The sequence below is a fragment of the Polypterus senegalus genome, chromosome 1, assembly GCF_016835505.1.
Source record: "Polypterus senegalus isolate Bchr_013 chromosome 1, ASM1683550v1, whole genome shotgun sequence".
In the NCBI taxonomy this organism is placed as follows: Eukaryota; Metazoa; Chordata; class Cladistia; order Polypteriformes; family Polypteridae; genus Polypterus; species Polypterus senegalus.
The window spans coordinates 266,818,308-266,839,594 of record NC_053154.1 but is presented as its reverse complement, the minus strand read 5'-3'; the positions used below and the strand labels follow the sequence as shown (position 1 = coordinate 266,839,594).

Below are 21,287 nucleotides of genomic sequence, written 5' to 3'. Positions count from 1 at the left end.
TTCTTTTATTTATGAATTAATTTATTTATTTACTATTTGTTTGGTTTTAATTCTGCTACATCTGCATTTATCTTATGATCATTTTTACATTCCAAGTAGCTTTATTTTGGTTCTGTTAGTTTGAAAGAATATAGTAATTTTTATTTCAATGAGTCAACTAACTGTGAGATGTGTAGGTTTTGTTGCTCTCAGGACAATGATAGATGGAGGTACTGGTACTTGGTATAAAAAGAGTTAATATTCATCACTGTCATTATCTTTTTACTATGGAATGTTTTTCACATTTTTCTGCTAGAGCGGTATGGTGAATCTTTAGCTCAGAATTTCCAAGGTCAATAAAAGGTTTTTCTGCAGCTCAGGTTACTAGAGATCAAGTCTGAAGAAAGAATGAGTAGACAATATATTGAACTGAAAGTTATATTTCATCAGTACATATTGTATGAAATATTAGGGGTAAGAGTACTTCTTGTTTTGTAACTTTTGGAAGCATCTAATTAAAATATATAGTACATATGGGAATTTAGGTAATAACAGTGAACATAGAAGACCATTCTATTTTTTTTTTTATCTGTGCCATTGAAACTCAACTCTGGAACTGATTAAACTGGACTATTCTGCTTCAAAGGGATATCTGGAAATGCCCATAATGCATTGCCTTAATGCACTCGGTTCCCATAGGACCCGTACATGTCACAGAGTTCCTTATGAGTCTGTCCACACTACATTCAAACAGCATCTAGATTTTACTGTTAAAAGAGTGAAAATACGTGGAATCTCCATGAAGAGGAAAGGAGTGTAAACCAGCTTTGTGTATGAGACCAGAGGTTAATAAAACTAATTTCTAAGAACTTGCAGGGACACTCGTAAATTAAAATGAAAAGATGATGTTTTAGTTGTGATTTAAATGACTGTTACTCTTTTTCCATCTTGACTCAATATACATAACTGCAAACACATGTGGGAAATGTTCTTTTGGCTTTTATCAAACTGACATTTAAGTGCATTTTTTCAACGCTAGTAACATTTGTGGTAAGAAATTTCAAAGCAAAGAATCTTGCAGATTCTTGACTATGCAGTTTCTTTTTCCCCTTTTATAAGTTAACATTTGGTGTTCATAAGTTTAACCTGGTCTTCATAAATGTAAGTTTGCATTCAAAAGCGGGTATTCTTAGCAAACTTTGGATCGTATTCATCATTTGTTCCAGGGTCAGGAATATCATTATTGTTTAAAAACAATGTGTCAGTCACAGAACCATCAAACCCTCATTCTTTATTCTACTTTTCAAGATGACAACATGGAATTTTTCTTACCTGATACTTTGTAGTTAAGCTACAATTCATTGCTCATTAGTAGTTAAGAGTGATTTATGCAGTGTTTCATTACTTTGTAAGCTTACTACAGTGCTTTTCTCTGGGCTGAGTTTAAATTAAGATTTAAATTAAACATTGTTCTTCAGTTTTTTTTCTCCTTCTAGACTTGCATACATTAGAAAATTAATTGAACATAAACAGCCTGCAATGTATGATGTTAAATCACCGTCAATCATATTTTAGTAGGTAGTTTAGTGGGGTTTTACAGGTGAATTTAGTGAGCCTTTACACTCGGTTTATTTTATGTTATTTGATTTTGCCATTCTTGGAAAGATGAACATGCTTTTTTTAAAACCTCCATAGGTATTTTTTATGTTTGGACATTTGAGTTTCCTATAAAGGAGCTCAAAAACCACTTGTATTTCTTTAAAATTGCTAATTTCCCTATTACAGTGATTTTTATTATTTGCTTTATAGATGGATACAAATCAAATTGTAGTTTTCGAAGCATTTCTTACAAATAGTAAGGTTAAAAAAAAGAGATCAAGGCTCTTATAAAGTGCTTGTGTGTTGCAAAGAAGTTCAAAAAATAGTATTTCCTACCTCTTCGTATTTGTTTTTTCCTGGTGGAAGTTACCGTAATTTGAAACTGTACATTTCATTGCTTATGATGAAGTTTAAAATTAAAATCCTATTTTTTTAAACCTCAATAGCAGACAGCTTATATTGATTTGTCGATATTGCTAAATCACCAGTAAAGGTCAATAACAGCAAAGTTTTACATTAATTATTTCCATGTTCCTTTTTTTTTTATTTCTTTTATATCATATGAGTAATTTGATGAATGTAAGTGAGGAGAAGTCAGGAAGATAGCATGGATTTAAGTGGAAAAATAGCATCTATATTTTAGAGCATTAACTATCTAAAAATTAGTTGGTGTAGCGTTGGGCGGTATGACCAAAATTCTATATCACGGTATTTTTTAAAATTATACCGGTTTCACGGTATTCAACGGTATTTTATTCCCATGCATGAGTGGATGTTAAACACATTTTCCACTGCAATTACTGCAGTAGACTGGCTAAGAATAACCTATTCCACTTTCATGAGAATTGTACATTGTACAAAAAACATTTTAATGTGCACGGAAGTATTAATACAGGTTTGCATGGCCCCCTAAAGTGGTAGTTTTCAAGGGGATGGCACTAATGAAGAGAAGGAATCACATTGCATGACAGTTTCAGTCAATATATAGAACTTTTTTATTGAACAAATTTTGCAAATATCTTAAACTAAAATTTTGACAACATATTGTCAACCATCTAAATAGGCATTTAGACTTCGTAAAATATCCAGAAGTGCTTGTCAAAAGTTGTATTGTACTGAACATGTCTTAGAAAAGGAATAGTAAATATTTTTTGTAAACCAACTACACTTTCTGTTAATGTTAACAATCTCTGTTCACTGGCACATTAAAGTGAGTTTGTAAACAACTTTGCCATCATTAAACTGCATAATATTTAAACTAATAAATAATAACAATAAAATAAATAATAGTGCAACTTCCAGTAATAATACTATTACTTTGAGACGTCAAGCCCAGGTGCATTACAGAGTATTCACCAAATAAAATAAAACAAGTGCAACTTGGTGATGACATCTTTACCAACTGAACCATCATTAATTTGGACCTTCCTTCAAGCTAAGCTATAGTGAGTGAGGAGAGAGACTGCATTTTAACCTCTATTTTAACGGATTGATTTTATTATGGATTTTATCCCCACGTTTTACTGGTTTTATGGATTTGCTATTTATTTGGGTACTGTATTTTTTGAACACACGGTTTTACTTTTGTCTGTTTTTAACAAAAGCACGTCATTGGCTTCAATAAGATTTGTCGGCTCATCTCTGTCATAACTATTGACGGTGTTGGTTCAACAGACTCCCATGTGGGAAGAGGGAGTCTTTAGGGGACCGGCATCGTCATACTATTACACAGTACCCAGGTATATTACACAGTATTGGGAAAAAAAAATTAAATAAGTACAACTTGGCTTGCAGTATTATCCAGCAGTATAGAAACAGTATTCACACATTTGAATATAATGGTTTACATGTGACCTTTTAAAACCAAAGTATCTCCAGACAACAGACACAGCTCCTTTGTTCGGCAAAAGTTCTTCTGTCATCATGTTCAACTTTATCGTTTGAAGCAGCTTCAGTTTCAGAATGTTCTCTGTCCATTTTCACTGCTCAATGCCTCCACTAACGCATGTACTCTGTTGCATGGGTGTTTAGCGGTGCAGCAGTGAAACAGTTTCTCACTGCGCCACATTCTGAATGTTGTTTAGGATATTTAAACCGGTGTTGCAGTATAAGAAAAATCCATATCGTAACAAAAAAAACGTTTTTTGGTATGAATCGGTATACCACCCAGCACTACAGTACATTTTCTGTAGCTTGGAAAATTACCATTTATTGAAATACCTTTGACTCCATTTCAGGATTGTGTCAAAACTGGAGGCTGTATCAGCCGTATCAAGCACATCTCACAAAGGGCACTTATTGCCATTCACACTCACAATCAGTCATACACAGCCAATTCAGACTCACCTTTGCACATCACCTAATTTATCTTTGAGATGTAGGGAGAGAATCAGAGAATCCAGAGAAGATCCCCACAGAGACATAGATGTGCAAGCTCTAGTCACAGATTGGCCAAACAGGATTCCAGCTTGTATTTTCCAGCTTTCACTGTGCCATTGCAGCTTTTTTATTTTAGCATTTAAAATAAAGCTAACTGAAGTTAATTTGTATTTTTGCATAGATTTCTAATTTCACAAATAGCACTTAACCAGGACACATACTGTGTGTTTCTAAATATTAGTTTCAAACTTCCCCACCCACCAGACAAATATACATCATAGTGTGTAAAGCAGCAGATAGTAAGGATGAATCATAAAACAGTATCTTTTCTTACACATTTAGAACAATATACAAAATATAATTATGGCAGACAAATACTACATGGTTATGGAGTACTTAATCAGACTACCATAGACTATACAATTGAACACTAGCTAAATTCTAGCTTTTACTTCTCTTTTTGGTATTTTAACATTCTTGCTTTCCCACTTTGCACAAATTCCAGACATGTTGCCGAGCTATTTAAGCAACAAGCCTTAGGGAAGTCTTATAATTCCATGTAACTGCACCCATTAATGCAGGCAAAATTTGCCACAAGGTGCTTTTCCATAACATTGACATATTCAGAAAACAGTTCCAGCAGAGTGTGGCTTTTGGACTTTATTGTAAAACCACATGTATTTAGCTCTGTATTAACAGTGTTGTTGGCAGACAATAGTGCGTAGTTTTGTACATTTAGACATCAAAATTAGGACAGCTGCTCTACTTCAAATCCAATGGAGCTGGATTTTGTTTTCCATGCCCCTGAAATTTTAATGTTTGAATAAAAGATCTGTAGTTTTATGTCATACTGCAGGACCTTGATACCAAGTCTTGAACATAGCATATGTATCTAAAATTAAAGTATTTTACTCCAAATCAACATTTATTGTGAGCAACAATTTGTTGCAGCTACACTATCATTAGAACTCACTAAGTAATAGGACATTTCCTTTTTCAGTTTTACATTTTTATTTATCTTGTATGACAGAAGGTTGAGCCGCCTTCTAGAAATTAAATCTACTACCAAAAGAGGTGTGGTAAATATAGCCTAACTTATTGTTATTTAAGGGTGCTGCAATAATTGAGTGACATCTGATTTATACATAATGACAGTATAAACTGTAGCATTACAGTTTACAATGTTGAGACATGAATTATATGTTTATTTTATTTTCATCCTTCGTGATTGTTTTTCAGGATGTTGGGCAAATTTTTTTCCTTATTGTTAATTGCTTGAATCGCACATCCTTATCATTTTCTCTTCATAACACGGATGCACTGGTATATTTATAATCATCTTGTTACAATTTACTCCAAGTAAGACAAACGGTACTAATCTAAATCTGTCTAGATTCTACTGTAGTTTTATTTAATACACATGTTACAGTGATTATAATTTTATTGCTTTTTATTGAAACTAATTGGGTGAAGCCATTAAAGAAGTTTAAAATTGAGAAGTGTAAACCTTCAGAAAGCAACATTAGTCATTTCTACAGCGTTGGCTAAATGAACACGTAGTATAAATTAGTCTTGGTCTACATGTATCATCCCACTTAAAAGACACTCAAATATTTATATTTACAAAGATCAAAAGCATTATTGTATTTGTGATGTGAAGGGGTAGTTATCTAATGTTTGTCTCTATTTAATAACAGAAAGACTGAAATAAGACATTTAAAATTTTAAGCAGTGTTACCATTGCACATGTGAATCTTTGTCATCACGTATTGAATCACATAACTGACTTTTTTAAACCGATTAATCTGTATGCCAATGTGTCTCTTATCTAGATAATAAAAATGTTAAAACTTCAAAATCAGAGTACAGTATCTAAATTTTGATCCAAAGAATTGTAAGGCTGTATTTGTCAATTCAAGTTTATTTTCTAAATTAGTAGACTGTGCAATGTACTAGAACTCTGCCAGAGTTGTACCCCAATTTGCACTCAGTGCTACCAGGGTAGGCTCCACTTTTCCATGACACATTCTCAGATCTGCTCAATCCAGTTCTGCGTCTATAAATGTATGACATTCTAAACATGAAAACATTCACATTATTAAAGGTTGTACAACTGTCTGTTCAGCTAGGTTTAGACTTGTTAAATTAAATTTTTTCTGGAATTGGCCAGTCGATTTTAGAGCACTCTTGTACACTGTCCAGCAGTTAATTGTACTGAGCCAGTCTAGATCTAATAATTGACCTTATCTGTCTCTAAGATGTCGGAAGAAAGTTGGGGTGTCTGAAGAAATACTAATATGGACACTTAGAGAATTATATACCTCTATCTTTTCTGGGCTCTCCCATTTTAAAAATATCCATTTTAACTGGTAATTGTGAATTGTCCCAGTGTAGTATCTACATGGGTAGTTTTTCGCATTAGTTAGGTAATAATGCCAGTGAAAAGTGGAGCTCTGCATAATGATGGGTATGGCATGCGGTGGGTGCACCAGCTCCCCAAACCCAATGCAGACACAAGTTTAGCAGCACAAACGCCTTTTATTCTATTGTGGGAAACTCTTCCCTACAGTTTCCTACTAGCCAGAGCACAATACAAAGCACAATAATAATGCACATAGCACTTTCTCTTCTTTGACTTCGCTCTATCTCTTTCTCTTTATCTGCCTCCACTCCTCCACCAGCATGCTATGCCTTCTCCCTCCTGACTCTGGCTCTTGGAGTAGTGTCAGCAGGGTTCTTTTATCCTTCACCCAGGAGTACTGTGACCTGTTAACGTGGTCCAGAATCACTTATAGGTGAGACGGAAAACCAATAAAGTAGGGCTCTGCACTCCTTGTAGCACTCCACTGGTGGCACCCATGGAACTCTAACAGGGCTGTGCCAAACTCAAACTTCCCATGAAGCCCTGTGAGAATCTGAGGAACTGCTGAAAGCCAGGAGGGCTGCTGTCTTAACGCTCCAGGGGCGATAATGCCCTGTGTGTGTTCTCTCCCCTGGACCTTACATTAAGAAGGTGTTAAGATGGCGCCGGCCATCCACCACATGGGAAAATCGGTTTCAGAAAATACATGGATAATTGCAGGAATTGTTCAGATGAAAAGTACTGCAGTATCATCACTAAATGTGATGTCTTATATTCTCAAGCCTTATTATTGATAGATGAAAAACAGAAAGAATTTATTTCACTATAGAAAAACTGAAAAATACAATTTATGTGCTAAGCGTTGTGTAGCAGCAGACACAGCGGAGGGTCTACTGCAGACAGCAGTCACATGATTGATGGGCTAAAGGCAAAGCCCCAGCCCATTCCTGACATACAAGAATGAAATCTGAAAGGCTGAACCTTTGCCTGCTTCATACCTTTAGAAATGGTTGATGACAGAATCCTAGGTTATTTCTGGGTGAATCAAGAGTCAAATGTGATCATTTGTTTCAAGCTGTTCGATATTTGTTTTATGTTTTATAGTAGGGAAATTTAAACATTTTAATAGATTGTCTAATTTCTTTTCTTTGCAGGTTTGATGAGCTTGTGAAAAGGTTCAAAGTAGAATACCATGCTGGTGGCTCAACACAAAACTCTGTTAAAATTGCCCAGGTTTGTTAGATTTTATATATCTAATTATTTTTTATAATTTGGCACCACAAATCTAATTTTGGACATAATAAATCAAATATTGTAGATTGATCAACACATTTAAAGTTTAAAGTGTATTTAGCATATTTTCTGTTGATTTTGATAATTCGTTACTTAATGTGTTTGATTAAAATGTATGCCGTACCAATTTTTGAAGCCTAAGCTTGAGCCATTTTGTTTCATTGAACTTTTGTCTTAGTAAAGACTCATTATAAAAACAATTTATGTATTTATTTCACTGGAACTCTAAAACTGTAAGTTCAGTTTTGTAAGATGCATATTCTAGACAGTAACAATGATATACAGAAAACATCGTTGAAATTCTACTTCAAGATGAATTGTCACTCAAGATTTAAGTTCAAGATTATTGTCGTGTAGATGTGCAATATATCTCACAATAGTGAACGTTGCTATGCTTACTTAAGAAACACTTGCCTCAAATGCATATGTAGAGAACAAATACACTGTATACAATTATAGACTCTAAATGACTGTGCAAAAAACAACTTTGCAAAATTATCTTTAATAATAATGTTTTCCTTTCTAATGTGTGTTATATATGTCCCAAACAGAAGGCAGCTGGATGTTGGTCATATTCAGAGAGTTTGATAATGTGACCATACAATCAACTGTCAACTGAATGAGCGGTGAAATTATTAATTTTCTAATATAGCACAATGTGCAAACAAGATAAAAGAACAGAAGCTTTGCATCTGTCCTTGGGTTTTTATTTACATGGGTAAAGGTTTTCATCCAACCATCCATTTTCTGACAGGCATGTCTAGTTTGGGATCTCAGGAAGACAATGTCTATTCTGGCTACAGTGGTCACAAAACAGGAGCCAAAACTTAGATGGAGCACCAGCCTTGCACACATCCTTTTATACATCATTCCAAAAACAAAAAAAATGTTTTAGTACCTCCACATTGGACTAGCATTCATTAATGTTACCAAGCACAAGGCAAATCTCTGCAATTATGTGAAATGCAATGTGTTAATGGACCTGTGTAATCTCAAATGTGTGGTTTGCAGAGTTACTGAAACACTTGCTTAATTCATGGAAATGAATCTGCAAACATTAAATTCAATACACATTTGAATGGTTTAGGAGACAAATGTGATGATGTCTCCAATTAAAACTAATTTTTGCACTTAGTCCAGTTCAGTGACTAATTCTGAATTAACACACAGACATAAACAATAGCAAAGTTTGATCACTTATATAAAGTAGCTTGAAAAAAACAGAAAAAATGCAGTTTTATAGGTATTCTTTTCACTCCAAAAGATGTTTCGCTACTCACCCTTTCAGTAGTATCCGCCCTGATATATTTGGTAATGTGATCTGCTTTCTGCTTCTGATTTTTAATGACCAACTTCTTAAAGTGATTGTGGTATCATCAGCAAATTTAATGTGTTAAGGCCAGACAGTCATAGTTGGACAAGGAGTCCAGAAGGGGTCTCTGCTCACTAGCCCATGTCAAGGGTAGGCAATGTCGTTTCTATAGAGCCACAGTGACTAAAGGTTTTCATTCCAACCCAGTTGCTTAATTAGAAACCAATCCTTGCCAGTCTCAGACCTTATTTAATGTTATGGCTTGTTAATTTGTGCAGTGTAAGGTTTTTATAATGTTGATTTTTTCCTTTCCAAGAATATAATCCAAATGATTTGAAGCCTAAAACAAATAATTTTTAGACTGTTACTTTTTTCTACTAAGCGTTTTATTAAATCAAACCGTGCATGATGAACACACACAGATGTAAATAGAATAAAGCTAGATGGAGAGCTGCTGGCTACTTTGTCATTTACATCTTATTTCTAATAAGGAGTCATTAAAACACTCAATGCAGAGGTTTAGGATTGAAATAAGCATTTAAGGATCGACACTGCCTAACCCAGCCTATGTCAGTCATCAGTGTTGAGGATAGCATGCTGCCAATCTGTACACATCCAGTTCTGCATGTTATTCCAAGTTGCAGAGGGTGGCACAAAGTTTCAAGCTAAGGAGTTTGGTGGTCAGCTTTGATGTCACAAAAATATTAAATGTTGAGCTGTACTCTGCAAACAGAACTCTGACATAACAGGTTTTTATTTACTAATGTACCTACCCAGTATGATATAACTTAAAAGGATATGGCATCCTCTGTGGACCAGAAGTGGTGATATGCAAAATGTGGGTTGCCCAGACTATCTAAAATATTACATCAAATGTGTCTTAGCAGCAGTCTCAAAACACTTCATCATGACTGAAGTGAATGCCACTGGTTAATAGTCATTCAGACAATCCACTTATTTATGAGACGAGAATAATTATTGTCTGTTTGAAGCAGGTGAGGACCACAGAATCTGTCAGTGAAATATTAAACATGTAATTGAACACGTTAAGCTAATTGGTGGTTAGAGGTTTTAAAATCTATTCTGTTGTTCTGTCTAACTTGTTAAAAAATCCTCCTTACATTATGTGTAGAAATGAAAAAAAGTGAATCACATAGTTTTGTTTGCAGTTAAACAATGAGCTGCTTGTTATCTTAATCAAAGTGGGTATTAAAAGCATTAAGTTTATCTGGAAGAGAAAATGTAGATGATATTGGATGAGGTTTGTTTGTTACTGTAAGCATCTCTAAAAGCTACCAAAGTTTGCACAAAACATTCATGCTTCTACGCTCAGTGTAAATCATATCCACATCATGAGCTTGTATGTGCATTTGTTGTAATTCTGTAGCTCCATATGGAATTGCATTGCTGTGTGTTTTCAGTAAATTTGTGATGTCAGTGGTGATTCATGGTTTCCTATTATGAAATTTATGGATTGTTTTCCAGACACGTGGTCATCCACACACTTTTTTGATAAATCTCGTTATGACATTTGCATGCTCTTCCAGATTTGATTTGGTTTGTTCTCTGGCTACATAAAGTACAACAAGAAAAAATGTTCTTTGATCTCCTCAAGTAGCCCATCTTCTTGGTTGGCAGCTGTCATATTGTGCTGTTTCCAGAGAACAGTTCAGTTTCTTTTTGTATAGTTCACAGGTTTGCAGGTAAAATACAATTACAAACTTAAAAAATTAGAAAATGCAAACATGAAAAAACTAAATGCCAAGAATACAAAGTAATTTCAGAAATTTAGAATTAAAGCATCATAATAGTATATGTTGATTAATGTTGTTGAGATATGACTAGTTGGCAGTGTAACAGAGGAGAACAAAAACAGCAGTATCTCTGGAGGAAATTAACTTCTGCGTCCCACAGTCAGTTTTAATCCAGAGTTGAACTACAAAGTCAGACACATTCGTATTTCTGGAGAACTAGGCCAACTTGCAGCATTATATAAGTTTGTGCTGGGCAGTTTAATAAAAAAGAAAATCCTTTCATATTTGGATTGTGAGGCTCCCAGTATCTCTAGTTTCTTTCCATGGGTAAGAAAAAAGCTTGGAGTTAGAGCAGTGCCACTACAGCAGGATGCTGAAAAGAGAATCAGAATAAAGGGGGATTATAATAGTGGATCATAATTATTGAAATGGCCACTTTTTTTGTAAAAATAATAACAAAGATGCAGTAAGTCCAGCTAATACTCAGCTGCAATCAATGTATCATAGACTAAACTAGTGAATTTTCAGCCTGGACCTAAAAGCTGAGACCAAAAGGACACCTCTTATACCAGCAGTTCTGTAAGTATCCTTTTTCTATAACCAATTCCAAAGCAACTAAATACACAACAGATTTTGAAGAGGCTTGCATTCGTAGATCATTTGGCAGAAGTCAAAAGAAACTTAAAAGAGTGAGCACAAGCAATGGTGAAGTAGTAAATGAGGCATAGCATTCTTAATTCAGCATTACATCCGGTTTTAAATAACCTTTCTTGAGATTAACATTTTTTTTACTTTCTCGTATACAATGTATAGGGAAAGTATTGTAATCATCCAAAGATTCAATGCCGAGATTTTGATAAATCTTGATGTTTTAGACCTCCCTGACTTTCTTGTATATGAAGTACTGGAAAGTTTTGGAATCCTCCAAAAATTCCATTTCAAGATTTTGATGAATCTCAACGTTTTACACCTCCCTGAGTCAGAAAATACAATTCTTGGAATTATGTCTGTGTGTGTGTGTGTGTAAACACGATAACTTGAGTACGCTTTTACAAGGCTACCAAATTTTGCATAAAAGTATTAGGTACAAAACTTAGATTTCTATCAGCTTTTAGGCTATTTGCATTAACCGGAAGTTGTACTTTACCCTTTATTCATGCAGCTGCAGAATCTGATTTATTCAACTTTACTTTTATAATAATTGTTCAGTATATTATTAATTTGATTTGTTTTGTTGTTGATGGTTCTTTAATGTACATAGTATAAAACTATAATTATCGTCTTGCAGTTTCCTGTTCAAATATTCATCCCCATATCTGAGTATACGAGAAAGTCTATGGGAGACCACTCCCGATTTTTTAATATTTATGAGTGAACTTTTGTTTTGGCATTTTTGGTAAGAAAATAGTAAAATTCAAGCATTTGAAATTTGACCATGATTAAGATTAAAAGATGATATCCACTCCAGTAAGGCATAACACACAGGCATGGCTATTGTTTATTTAATAGATAAAAGTACCTATAAACTGTTGGTTGAATGCTAGTGTTAAAAGTATATCTCTGTAATGATCAGATATAGGCAATGAATGGGTAGCGCTGTGTCAAAATGGTTGTTACTGCTGCTGCCTCATGAATCTAGCACCCTTTAGTGCTAATTCTTGCCTAATTGTTGTCCATATGAAGTTTGCATATTCCCTTCGTGTCTTTGTGGATTTTCCTTTGGGTACTTTGATTTTTATCCTACATTCTCAAGTACGTTAATGTTAGGTTGACAGCTTTATGCTTACTAAGTGTGGGTGTGGGTGCAGGTGTGTTCAAGACCTGGACATGCAATACAGTGGAGTAATGTCTCATCTAGGGTTTGTTCCTGCCTTGTGTTCAGTGCAGCCAAAGTAGGTTCCAGACAAGCTCCAACCACATACCCACCTCAATGACCCTAACTTGGATTTAACTATTTTAGAATGTAGTGTATGCACAGTTCATAAACATAGTTTTTCAGCCAAAAGTTGTGCTGAAAAAATATATATACATTTCCGATTAACGTTGCTACAATTGTTGCTTCTGAAATTTTTAATGTTTTTGTAAGATTACTGAGTGATCCCTTTTACAATTGACTATTCTAATTTCTATTCAACATTTAGTATGCATCATTAATTAAAAATATGCTCATGTGTTTATACTCGTGCCCAGTACAATCCAGGCTAAATTATATAACATAGACAGAAAAAGGTTTGGCCACCCCATATACTGAAAAACCAGCAGAATAAAAGAAACACATCTTTACAGAAGCAGAGTTCACAACTGAACTGACTAACATGTTGATTCTGTGCTATAAATATATAGGATAAGAGGAAGAGATGGAGTCAGGGCGGTCATAACAGGAACTGATGTAGCAGGAAGATAGATTAGAGGTACTGGAAATGATGTCATCAGACTGGTGGTGATGTCATTGGTTGGCTGAACTGCAGAGGAACAAGAGGAAAGAGGATCAGATGAGAGCGCCAACTCCCTTTCTGGCTGACAAATAACACTATTTGAACATGCAAACTGGCCCCCATGCACACATGTGTGACAATACATAATGTTAGTTATTCTTAATTATATGTAAGTCTTGTCCCTGAGGAGAGTTTTTGTAAACAAATAACTTCTTTTTTTGGATTACTGTATATACAGTACAGTGGAACCTCGATTCATGACCATAATTCGTTCCAAAACTGGTCGTAAACCCATTTGGTCGTGACCCAAAGCAATTTCCCCCCATAGGATTGTATGTAAATACAATTAATCCATTCCAGACCGTACGAACTGTATGTAAATATATTTTTTTTTTAGTTTTTAAGCACAAATATAGTTGTTTATACCATAGAACGCACAGGGTAATAGTAAACTAAATGTATAAACATTGAATAACACTGAGAAAACCTTGAACAACAGAGAAAACTAACACTGCAATAGTTTGTGCTATGGCGCTAAGTACCGCTCGCTAAAAACACTTTTTTTAATGAGTTTTAAGCACAGGGAAAAAATGAACATTTGAAAAAAAACGTAATTTAATTAACCACCAAGAAAAGTAACATTGCAACAATGCACGCTACGAACCGATCGCTTTAAACAGAAATGAAAACAAAAACAAGCCCAGTGCATTCTTTAACTGCCTTCTCTACCTTATGCGTCCAGCTCTCTCTTGCGTGCCTGTGTGTGTGTCTCTCTCTTGCGTGCCTGTGTGTGTCTCTCTCTTGCACGCCTCTGTGTGTGTGTGTGTGTGTCTCTCACGCGCCTATGTGTGTGTGTCTATCTCGCGCCTGTGTGTGTCTCTCTTTCGTGCGCCTGTTTGTGTCTCTCTCTCGTGCCTGTGTGTGTTGCGCTCGCTCGCTGCACAGGAAATGCACAGGGAGAGACTGAACACGTACAAACTGAAAGGGAAACTGGCTTGTTTGTATACCGAGTGTGTGGTCGTGAACAGAGGCAAAAGTTTTTCAAACTTTTTGGTCGTAAACCGATTTGTACGATTTGAACGTGAACCAAGACGTTCATGAACCGAGGTTCCACTGTATATATAAAAACAGTGTGTTGATTTTCACATTTTCATGTACTGTTAGCTTGTTACTATGAATTATTCTCTGTTTTTTTATAAAGTACCTAGTGGTACTCTATGAAAGGTACTGTACAAATTTAACTCTTAATGATATATTTTCTTGTCTTCTTATGAAACACTTTGGTGTTGTAGTAAAAGAGCTAAAAATTAGAATTAATAGAAATGTATCTGTTAGAAAACTGAGTAGATGGCTTGCTGTGGACGTAATTAATGTGGGAGTAAATATTAAAAGTCAACCAAAAATCATGTGTTTAAGAATAAGCTAGTGACCTCGGATATGCTGTGTGTGTGTACTAATGTAAAGTTTTGAATTAACACATAAAATACCTGATTACAGTACTAACACATTCATATGCATAATTCCACTGATAGTTTGTTTTATTTGCTTTAAAATAGCAATGAATTCGATAATAAGATTAACAAGCCCTTTAATACAAAACGTGTACTGCAGAAATCAAGCTGGTTGAGTTTACTGTGCAAATTAATATTAATGTAATACATCTGTACATGTTTTGTGTGAGGAATGCTTAGAGGATTCAGTTGACTCACCTGGGGTTTTTATATTTATTTCTTACTAAACAATTCAGAGTGATGTTATGTAAGAAATGGAAATGCCTTTTGTTGATCATGAATAATTTGCATTTCCTTTAACAACAATATGCAATTCTTTTTTAATCAATTTTATAGGCTCTGCAATAGCTCAAAGTTATATTGTTCAGGGTCTTGCTTTATTATAGTAATTAACTTGTTCCTAAAATATATTTTTATTATGAGTCATTTACTTTGTTTAGGTAATTTTTACCATATGGTAACAAATTTTAAGACTGAATGAAGAAAGAAAGCTAACATGGCATTTCCTACTCCTGGCTGTATCCCTTTCACTTACACATGTTTCACTTGAATCGTTTTGAATTTCCAAAACCTTAATTCAGCTCAATTAACAAAGAAAAGTGATGAACTCAAGTGAAGAAGTATTTTACGTTAAATGTATAATTAATGAAAGGCTGCTGCCTTGTTCAGCTATACAGTTTTACTTTCCTTTTTTCAGCAGTAATTGTAAAAATCATAATTATTAAAGCTCTCTTTCAACAAGTCTTTCTGATATGCAGCCAGAATATGCTAACAGAGAATAAGTGTCTGGTGGGTCAGTTTATTTATTTCATATTTTATAATTGAAATCTTTCATGGAATATGTGAGAAATGACAGAATGTCTTAAGAAAAGTATTTTCCGAAAAAGGTCATTGAGCCCATCAAGATATTTTAGGTTCCATGGGATTCTATTATTTATTGTTGTTGATCTCTTATTCTAATGGCCATGACTACACAATGCTTATTTTATTTTATTTTATATTTAAATAGCACATTAAATGTGGAAAATGTTGTTTACTTGCGTCTCATTAAAGTTAGTGTAAAAGTATCTTAGACGAAAAGGTAAGGAGATGAATATTTTAACATATGAGAGGGACAAATCCATGATAAGTTAAAATTCACAGTGAATAGATGTGAAACTTCAAAATTGACTGTTAATATGAAATAGGACACTATTAACAATTATTTTGGTGTAAAACTTACAAAGGCATGCACACACAATCACAATCTATCATACAGGGCCTGGTTAGAGTTGCCATTTAACTTAATCTGCATGACTTTGGGATGTGGGGAAAAAACCCACAAAAACATAATGAGAATGTTAATACTTGACAGAAATGGTGGCTGGACTGGGGTTAGTCCTGAACTCTTTTAACTGCCTGCGATGATTGTGCCACTGTCCTTCCAATAGCAAAAGTAGCTTGTGTAAAACATGTACAAATGTACTGTATAGATAACATGATTTGAAAATCTGACTATGGTGCATGTGCGTGTTTTCACTTTTTTTTTCTTGTTAACCTCTTAGGTCATATTTCAACAACCTATTGTTTTGTCTCTGGCATATCTTTCATTTTTTGGAGCTGTGCTTTAGTATCTTCCAAAGCTAGTAATATTTTTAGTTGTACATAATTTTTGTTTTTATTTTGGGTCCTGGACTAAATCTAGAATGAGCTGGTACTTATCCTGAATGCGCAGATTGAAAATAATTTTTTTTTAAAGTAGATAAAATAAATGTAATCAAAAACATGACTTTGCCATAGCAGTTCATGTGCAATGGAATTGCTGAATTTCTCTGACTGAGAATGTGAGCCATATACTGTATATTATTCTTTCCTGTGTTCAGTCACATCAGTGTGACACCCTAACCTGAGGCAATGAACACACAGCTGTATCAAAATAGAGTTTTAGTTAACTGTAAAACCCAAAAATGTGAGGAATATTCAAAGGGATAGGATAAAGTGTCAAGCAAAGAGAAAACAACCAATTTCAGCCCTTCTGAGTTTTATTTGCAGTCTGATTCCTTATATATAGAGCAGGGTTCATCATCCAGAATATAGTATCTTGAATGCCAAAAACTGCACTACTTGCCTTCCGAACTCTCTTGTACTTACTGTCTTTCTCTTTCTTTGCTCAGGCCACATTCGTGCACCAAATTGCCCCAGTTGAGCTTTTGCTTCTGACGGCCTCTCAACTCAAAGCTTGACCAGCCTCTGACAAGATATTGTCTTTAAACCATAGCCTCTGATTACCCCCAGAGACATCACCAGAATTCCTTTTATCATCCTGAGAGCCATGCTGGAAACATCCCAAAAATGCAAACTCATCATCTCACCAGTTCATACAATATTAACTGACCAGTGCATTTCACCTAGTTTCATTTTTATTAATAATATTATTTTGCCAACACCTTTGACCAAGGCAACTTACAACATCTGAGATACAAAGCATTACATTTCCTTTTGTTTTTCCATTGGGAGCAAAGGCAGGTGAAGCGACTTGGTCATGGTCATAGTGCCAATAAACCCACAGCTGCAGGGTTTGAAGTCCAACGTCTTAACTACTAAATCACACTGCTTGCCTACAATATACATTCTTATCCAGGTGTTGCAAGCATGTGTTTAATTGTACAGCAATTTTAAACATAACATTCTCTGAAGATTTCTCTTTTAGTATATTAGTACTTAATTAGTACTTCAGTATCATTACATTAAAACTAGGCAACCATTTTAATAACAAATTGGATTTAATTGAGATGTGTATTTCAAGTACTTTTTTATGATTGCATTTAAGTTGGAAATTAATTCTATTCAACATAGAACTATAAAGCACAAAATTAATTAAAAAATTTGCAGCAGCAAATATACTATGCGTATGGTGGAGTAGTGGCTCTGAGGTTAGGGATCTGCTCAGGCAATCAGAAGGTTGCCAGTTCAAATCATGTAAATTCCTGAATTGATTCCACTCTGTTGGGCCCTTGAGCAAGGCCCTTAACCTGCAGTTCCTCCGTCTTACGTATGACAATAACCTGTATCCAGCCCTGCAAGCAGGTCCTCCAACTTGCAGGGAAAACACAGAGATTGGTGGCAGGATTGGCACTCCAGCCACTTTAAAATACCACACACTGTTCCATTTGAATTAATGTGGTGCTGAGGTATCACCTGTTGGTGATTTGTTGTGTGATGGGTGTGGCATCCTCACAACACAAAAAATGTAAGTCATGTAAAAAGACAAGACTTTTAGCACCTCAGATATCATTGTTTATATCAGTATTTGCTATATTCACAACTGGTTATGCATTTGTCAGTAAGTATTCACTCTCTGTACTAGTATGTTTTTGATTAAGTCATAGTGGTGAGATGTTTTAGACCCCTTCCCAGAGGTGGCATCTGGTTCATTAGTACACCCTACATTTACTGCAGTGACACTAGTGTAGGATGCCGTGTAGTTTTTTCTGGTGGCCAGGAAACTGCTTTTTGAATTCCTTTCAAAAGGATAGGTCTGTTATGCAACCTCCATGCAACATCTGAAAGAAACGCTTTGCTAAGTCAGGATGTTCGTATGGTCCTTCTTTGGCACATTTGCTCTTTAGAAATAGGGCCAGGCTTCCCTGGCAGCTGCTGGTTCACTTACTTTTTATCACCCTGTATATCTTTCTGCAGTACTGGTGCTCTTGTGCTTCTGGACCTTCTAGCACACGTACAGAGCTTCACATTGTCTAACAGCTCCTGTCTTTATCCACTGATATAACAAGTTGCTCTGACCCTGTCAAGTTCAGCTCTCTTGTCTTCTTAAATTGAGTTTTACATTTTGCCAAACAGCACTTGCAATATATTCTATACGTGGTTTGTGTGGGTTTATATATAATAAACGTGGGCACATGTATGCGTGTAATAATATTTTGGGTGCACAGAAGGAAGGACAGGCATAATGGAAGGATGGGAAGAATGGGCTTACAAGGAGCAGATCATTCCCCCACAAGGCAACTGGCAGTGTTCCTCATGGCTATACCTGATTAAGACACCTGCAAGGTTCCATGGGAAATGGAGTCCAGAAATGAAATCCTGTAGGGTCTATAGGCGATCACCAGAGTAAGCTGGCAGGGGAGGATTGGTCTGGTTTCTGCATGAGCTGGAAGTGCTCCGGGCGACTTGGAAAGGAGACCAGAAGCAGTTCCCAGGTCGATCTTAAAAGAAAGCCCACCTTTGGTCAGAGTCAGGAGGCAGTGGGCTATGCTGTTGGAGGAGGAAGGACAATATTGCTTGGTGTATTTTTTGGTTATTCTTGTGAAGAAGGTGTTGGGAAAAACCCTTTATTTGAGCATAAAGTGTGTTTTTGCTTTATTGTGTCTGCAGCTTGGGGCTCAGTGGTGTGCTCCCTTGTTGTTGCAGTACATGTGTGTGTGTATGTATATGTGTACTGTACAAATGTTTTAGGCAGGTGAGAAACAATATTGTAAACGAAAATGCTTACACAAATAGAAGTGTTAATAATAGTTTATTTTTATCAAGAACAGAAGAGAAATCTAAATCAAATCAATATTTGGTGTGGCCATCCTTTGTTTTCAAAACAGCATCAATTCTTCTAGGTACACTTGCACATAGTTTTTGAAGGAACTCAGCAGGTAGGTTGTTCCAGACATCTTGGAGAACTAACCTTATATCTTCTGTGGATGTAGGCTGCCTCTAATCCTTCTGCCTCTTGATTTAATCCCAGACACACTTGATGATGTTGAGATCATTGCTCTGTGTGGCCCATACCATCACTTCCAGGAGTCCTTGTTCTAATTTACTCTGAAGCTAGTTCTTAATGGCATTGGCTGTATTTTTGGGGTCGCTGTCCTGCTGCAGAATAAATTTGGGGCCAATCCGACGCCTCCTTGATGGTATTGCATGGTAGATGGGTATCTGCTTGTATTTCTCAGCATTGAGGATACCATTAATCCTGACCAAATCTCCAGCTTTATTTGCAGAAATGCAGCCCAAAACTTGCAAGGAACCGCCAGCATGCTTCACTGTTGCCTACAGACACTCATTATTGCACCGCTCTCCAGCCCTTAGGGGAACAAACCGCCTTCTGCTAAAGCCAAATAATTTAAATTTTGACTCATCAGTCCAGAGTTCTGCTGCCTTTTTTCTGCACCCCATTTCTTATGTTTTCATGCATAGTTGAGTTGCTTGACCTTGTTTCTACATCAGAGGTATGCCATTTTGACCACAATTCTTCCATGAAGACCTCTTCTGGCCAGACTTCTCCAGACAGTAGATGGGTGTATCAGGGTCCCACAGGTTTCTGCCAGCTCTGAGCAGATGGCTCTGCTGGAAATCTTCCGATTTCAAACGAAGTAAGCATGACGTGTCTTTCATCTGCCCCACTAAGCTTCCTTGGCTGACCACTGCCTCTATGGTCCTCAGTGTGGCCCATTTCTGTGTGCCTCTTCAAAAGAGCTTGAACAGTGCATCTTGAAACCCCAGTCTGCTTTGAAATCTTCGCCAGGGAGGGACCATGCTGATACAGTATTAACTACCTTATGTCTGTTGCTGTGCTTCTATAACATAAAACTGTCTTCCACAACCTCAACTTGGTAGCAGAGTTTGGCTGTTTCTCATTCACTTTTAAGCCTCCTATACTGCTGTTTATGTTTCAGTTAATGCCTGTGTTTCAACCTACATATGAAAATGATGATCATTAGAACCTGTTTGGTATAACTGGTTAATCATACACCTGACTATAATCCTATAAAATCCCTAACTTTGTGCAAGTGTTCCTATAAGATCTGATGCTGGTTTGAATGCAAAGCGGAGTCGCACCAAATATTGTTTGGATTTTATATATGAATTAAACATTCTTAAACCAACTTATTCCATTGCAGGGATTCTGGGAAGCAGAACCTATTACAATAGTAGGTCGTGCGAAGCAGGAGCCAATACTCAGCACGCTGCTAGTAAATTATAGTGCCTATTCATTGGCACACTTGCATAGGGCCATTTTTGAATTGCCAATTAGCCTAACACACAGGTCTTTAGAAGGTGGGAGGAAAACCAACAAAATTACCATGAAAGAGCATGTAAATTATGCAAAGTAAACTAGAGCAAGCAAAATTTGAACCAAGGACACTAGATTTATGAAAAAGCAGTTATTAACCACTGTGCCACCTGCTTAATTAAGTGATGCAAGTTATGACTAAAATTAAAAACTATTTTCAAGCCTTTTTTTTTTTTAAAATGTAATCTTAAAACTAAATGAACAACAGGTGACAACTGCTGTACTGCTTTCGATGAGATCAGGCCTTAGAAGATTTTGAAGAGACATGGATGGTCGGGCTTATCATGTCTCTCAAGTGGGCTGTTGGGGTGGTGGTGCAGTCCAAATCTTCAGAAACAGAGGATCAATGAATTGGCTTCAGTGGTTTCTTAGGAAAGTGTATAAGTGTGCTTGAGAGAAGATTACATCTGTTAGTCATACCTTGGATTTAGGCACCACATATTGGTACTTAAAACTGAGCAACTTGATGCTTTTATAAGCTGGAAACAATCATCACACTTGAACAACAGCTTCAGTCCACACTGAATTTATTCATGTAAGGCACTAGAAGAAAGGTGTCTGCTGTCAGCATTTTATAACTATGGAGAATTCAGATGTGTCAC

General features: G+C 35.9%; 1 protein-coding gene across 5 annotated transcripts in view; it reads left to right on the top strand.

Annotated features, from left to right (window-relative positions):
• The window catches only part of LOC120541666 (adenosine kinase-like), a 562,677-nt gene that overhangs the window by 161,800 nt on the left and 379,590 nt on the right, over positions 1–21,287 (top strand). For all 5 annotated transcript variants that reach the window (XM_039773555.1, XM_039773528.1, XM_039773547.1 and 2 more), the window contains exon 4: positions 7,474–7,552. In XM_039773555.1, coding sequence (XP_039629489.1) covers positions 7,474–7,552 — 79 coding nt within the window. The remainder of the gene's footprint in view (positions 1–7,473; positions 7,553–21,287) is intronic.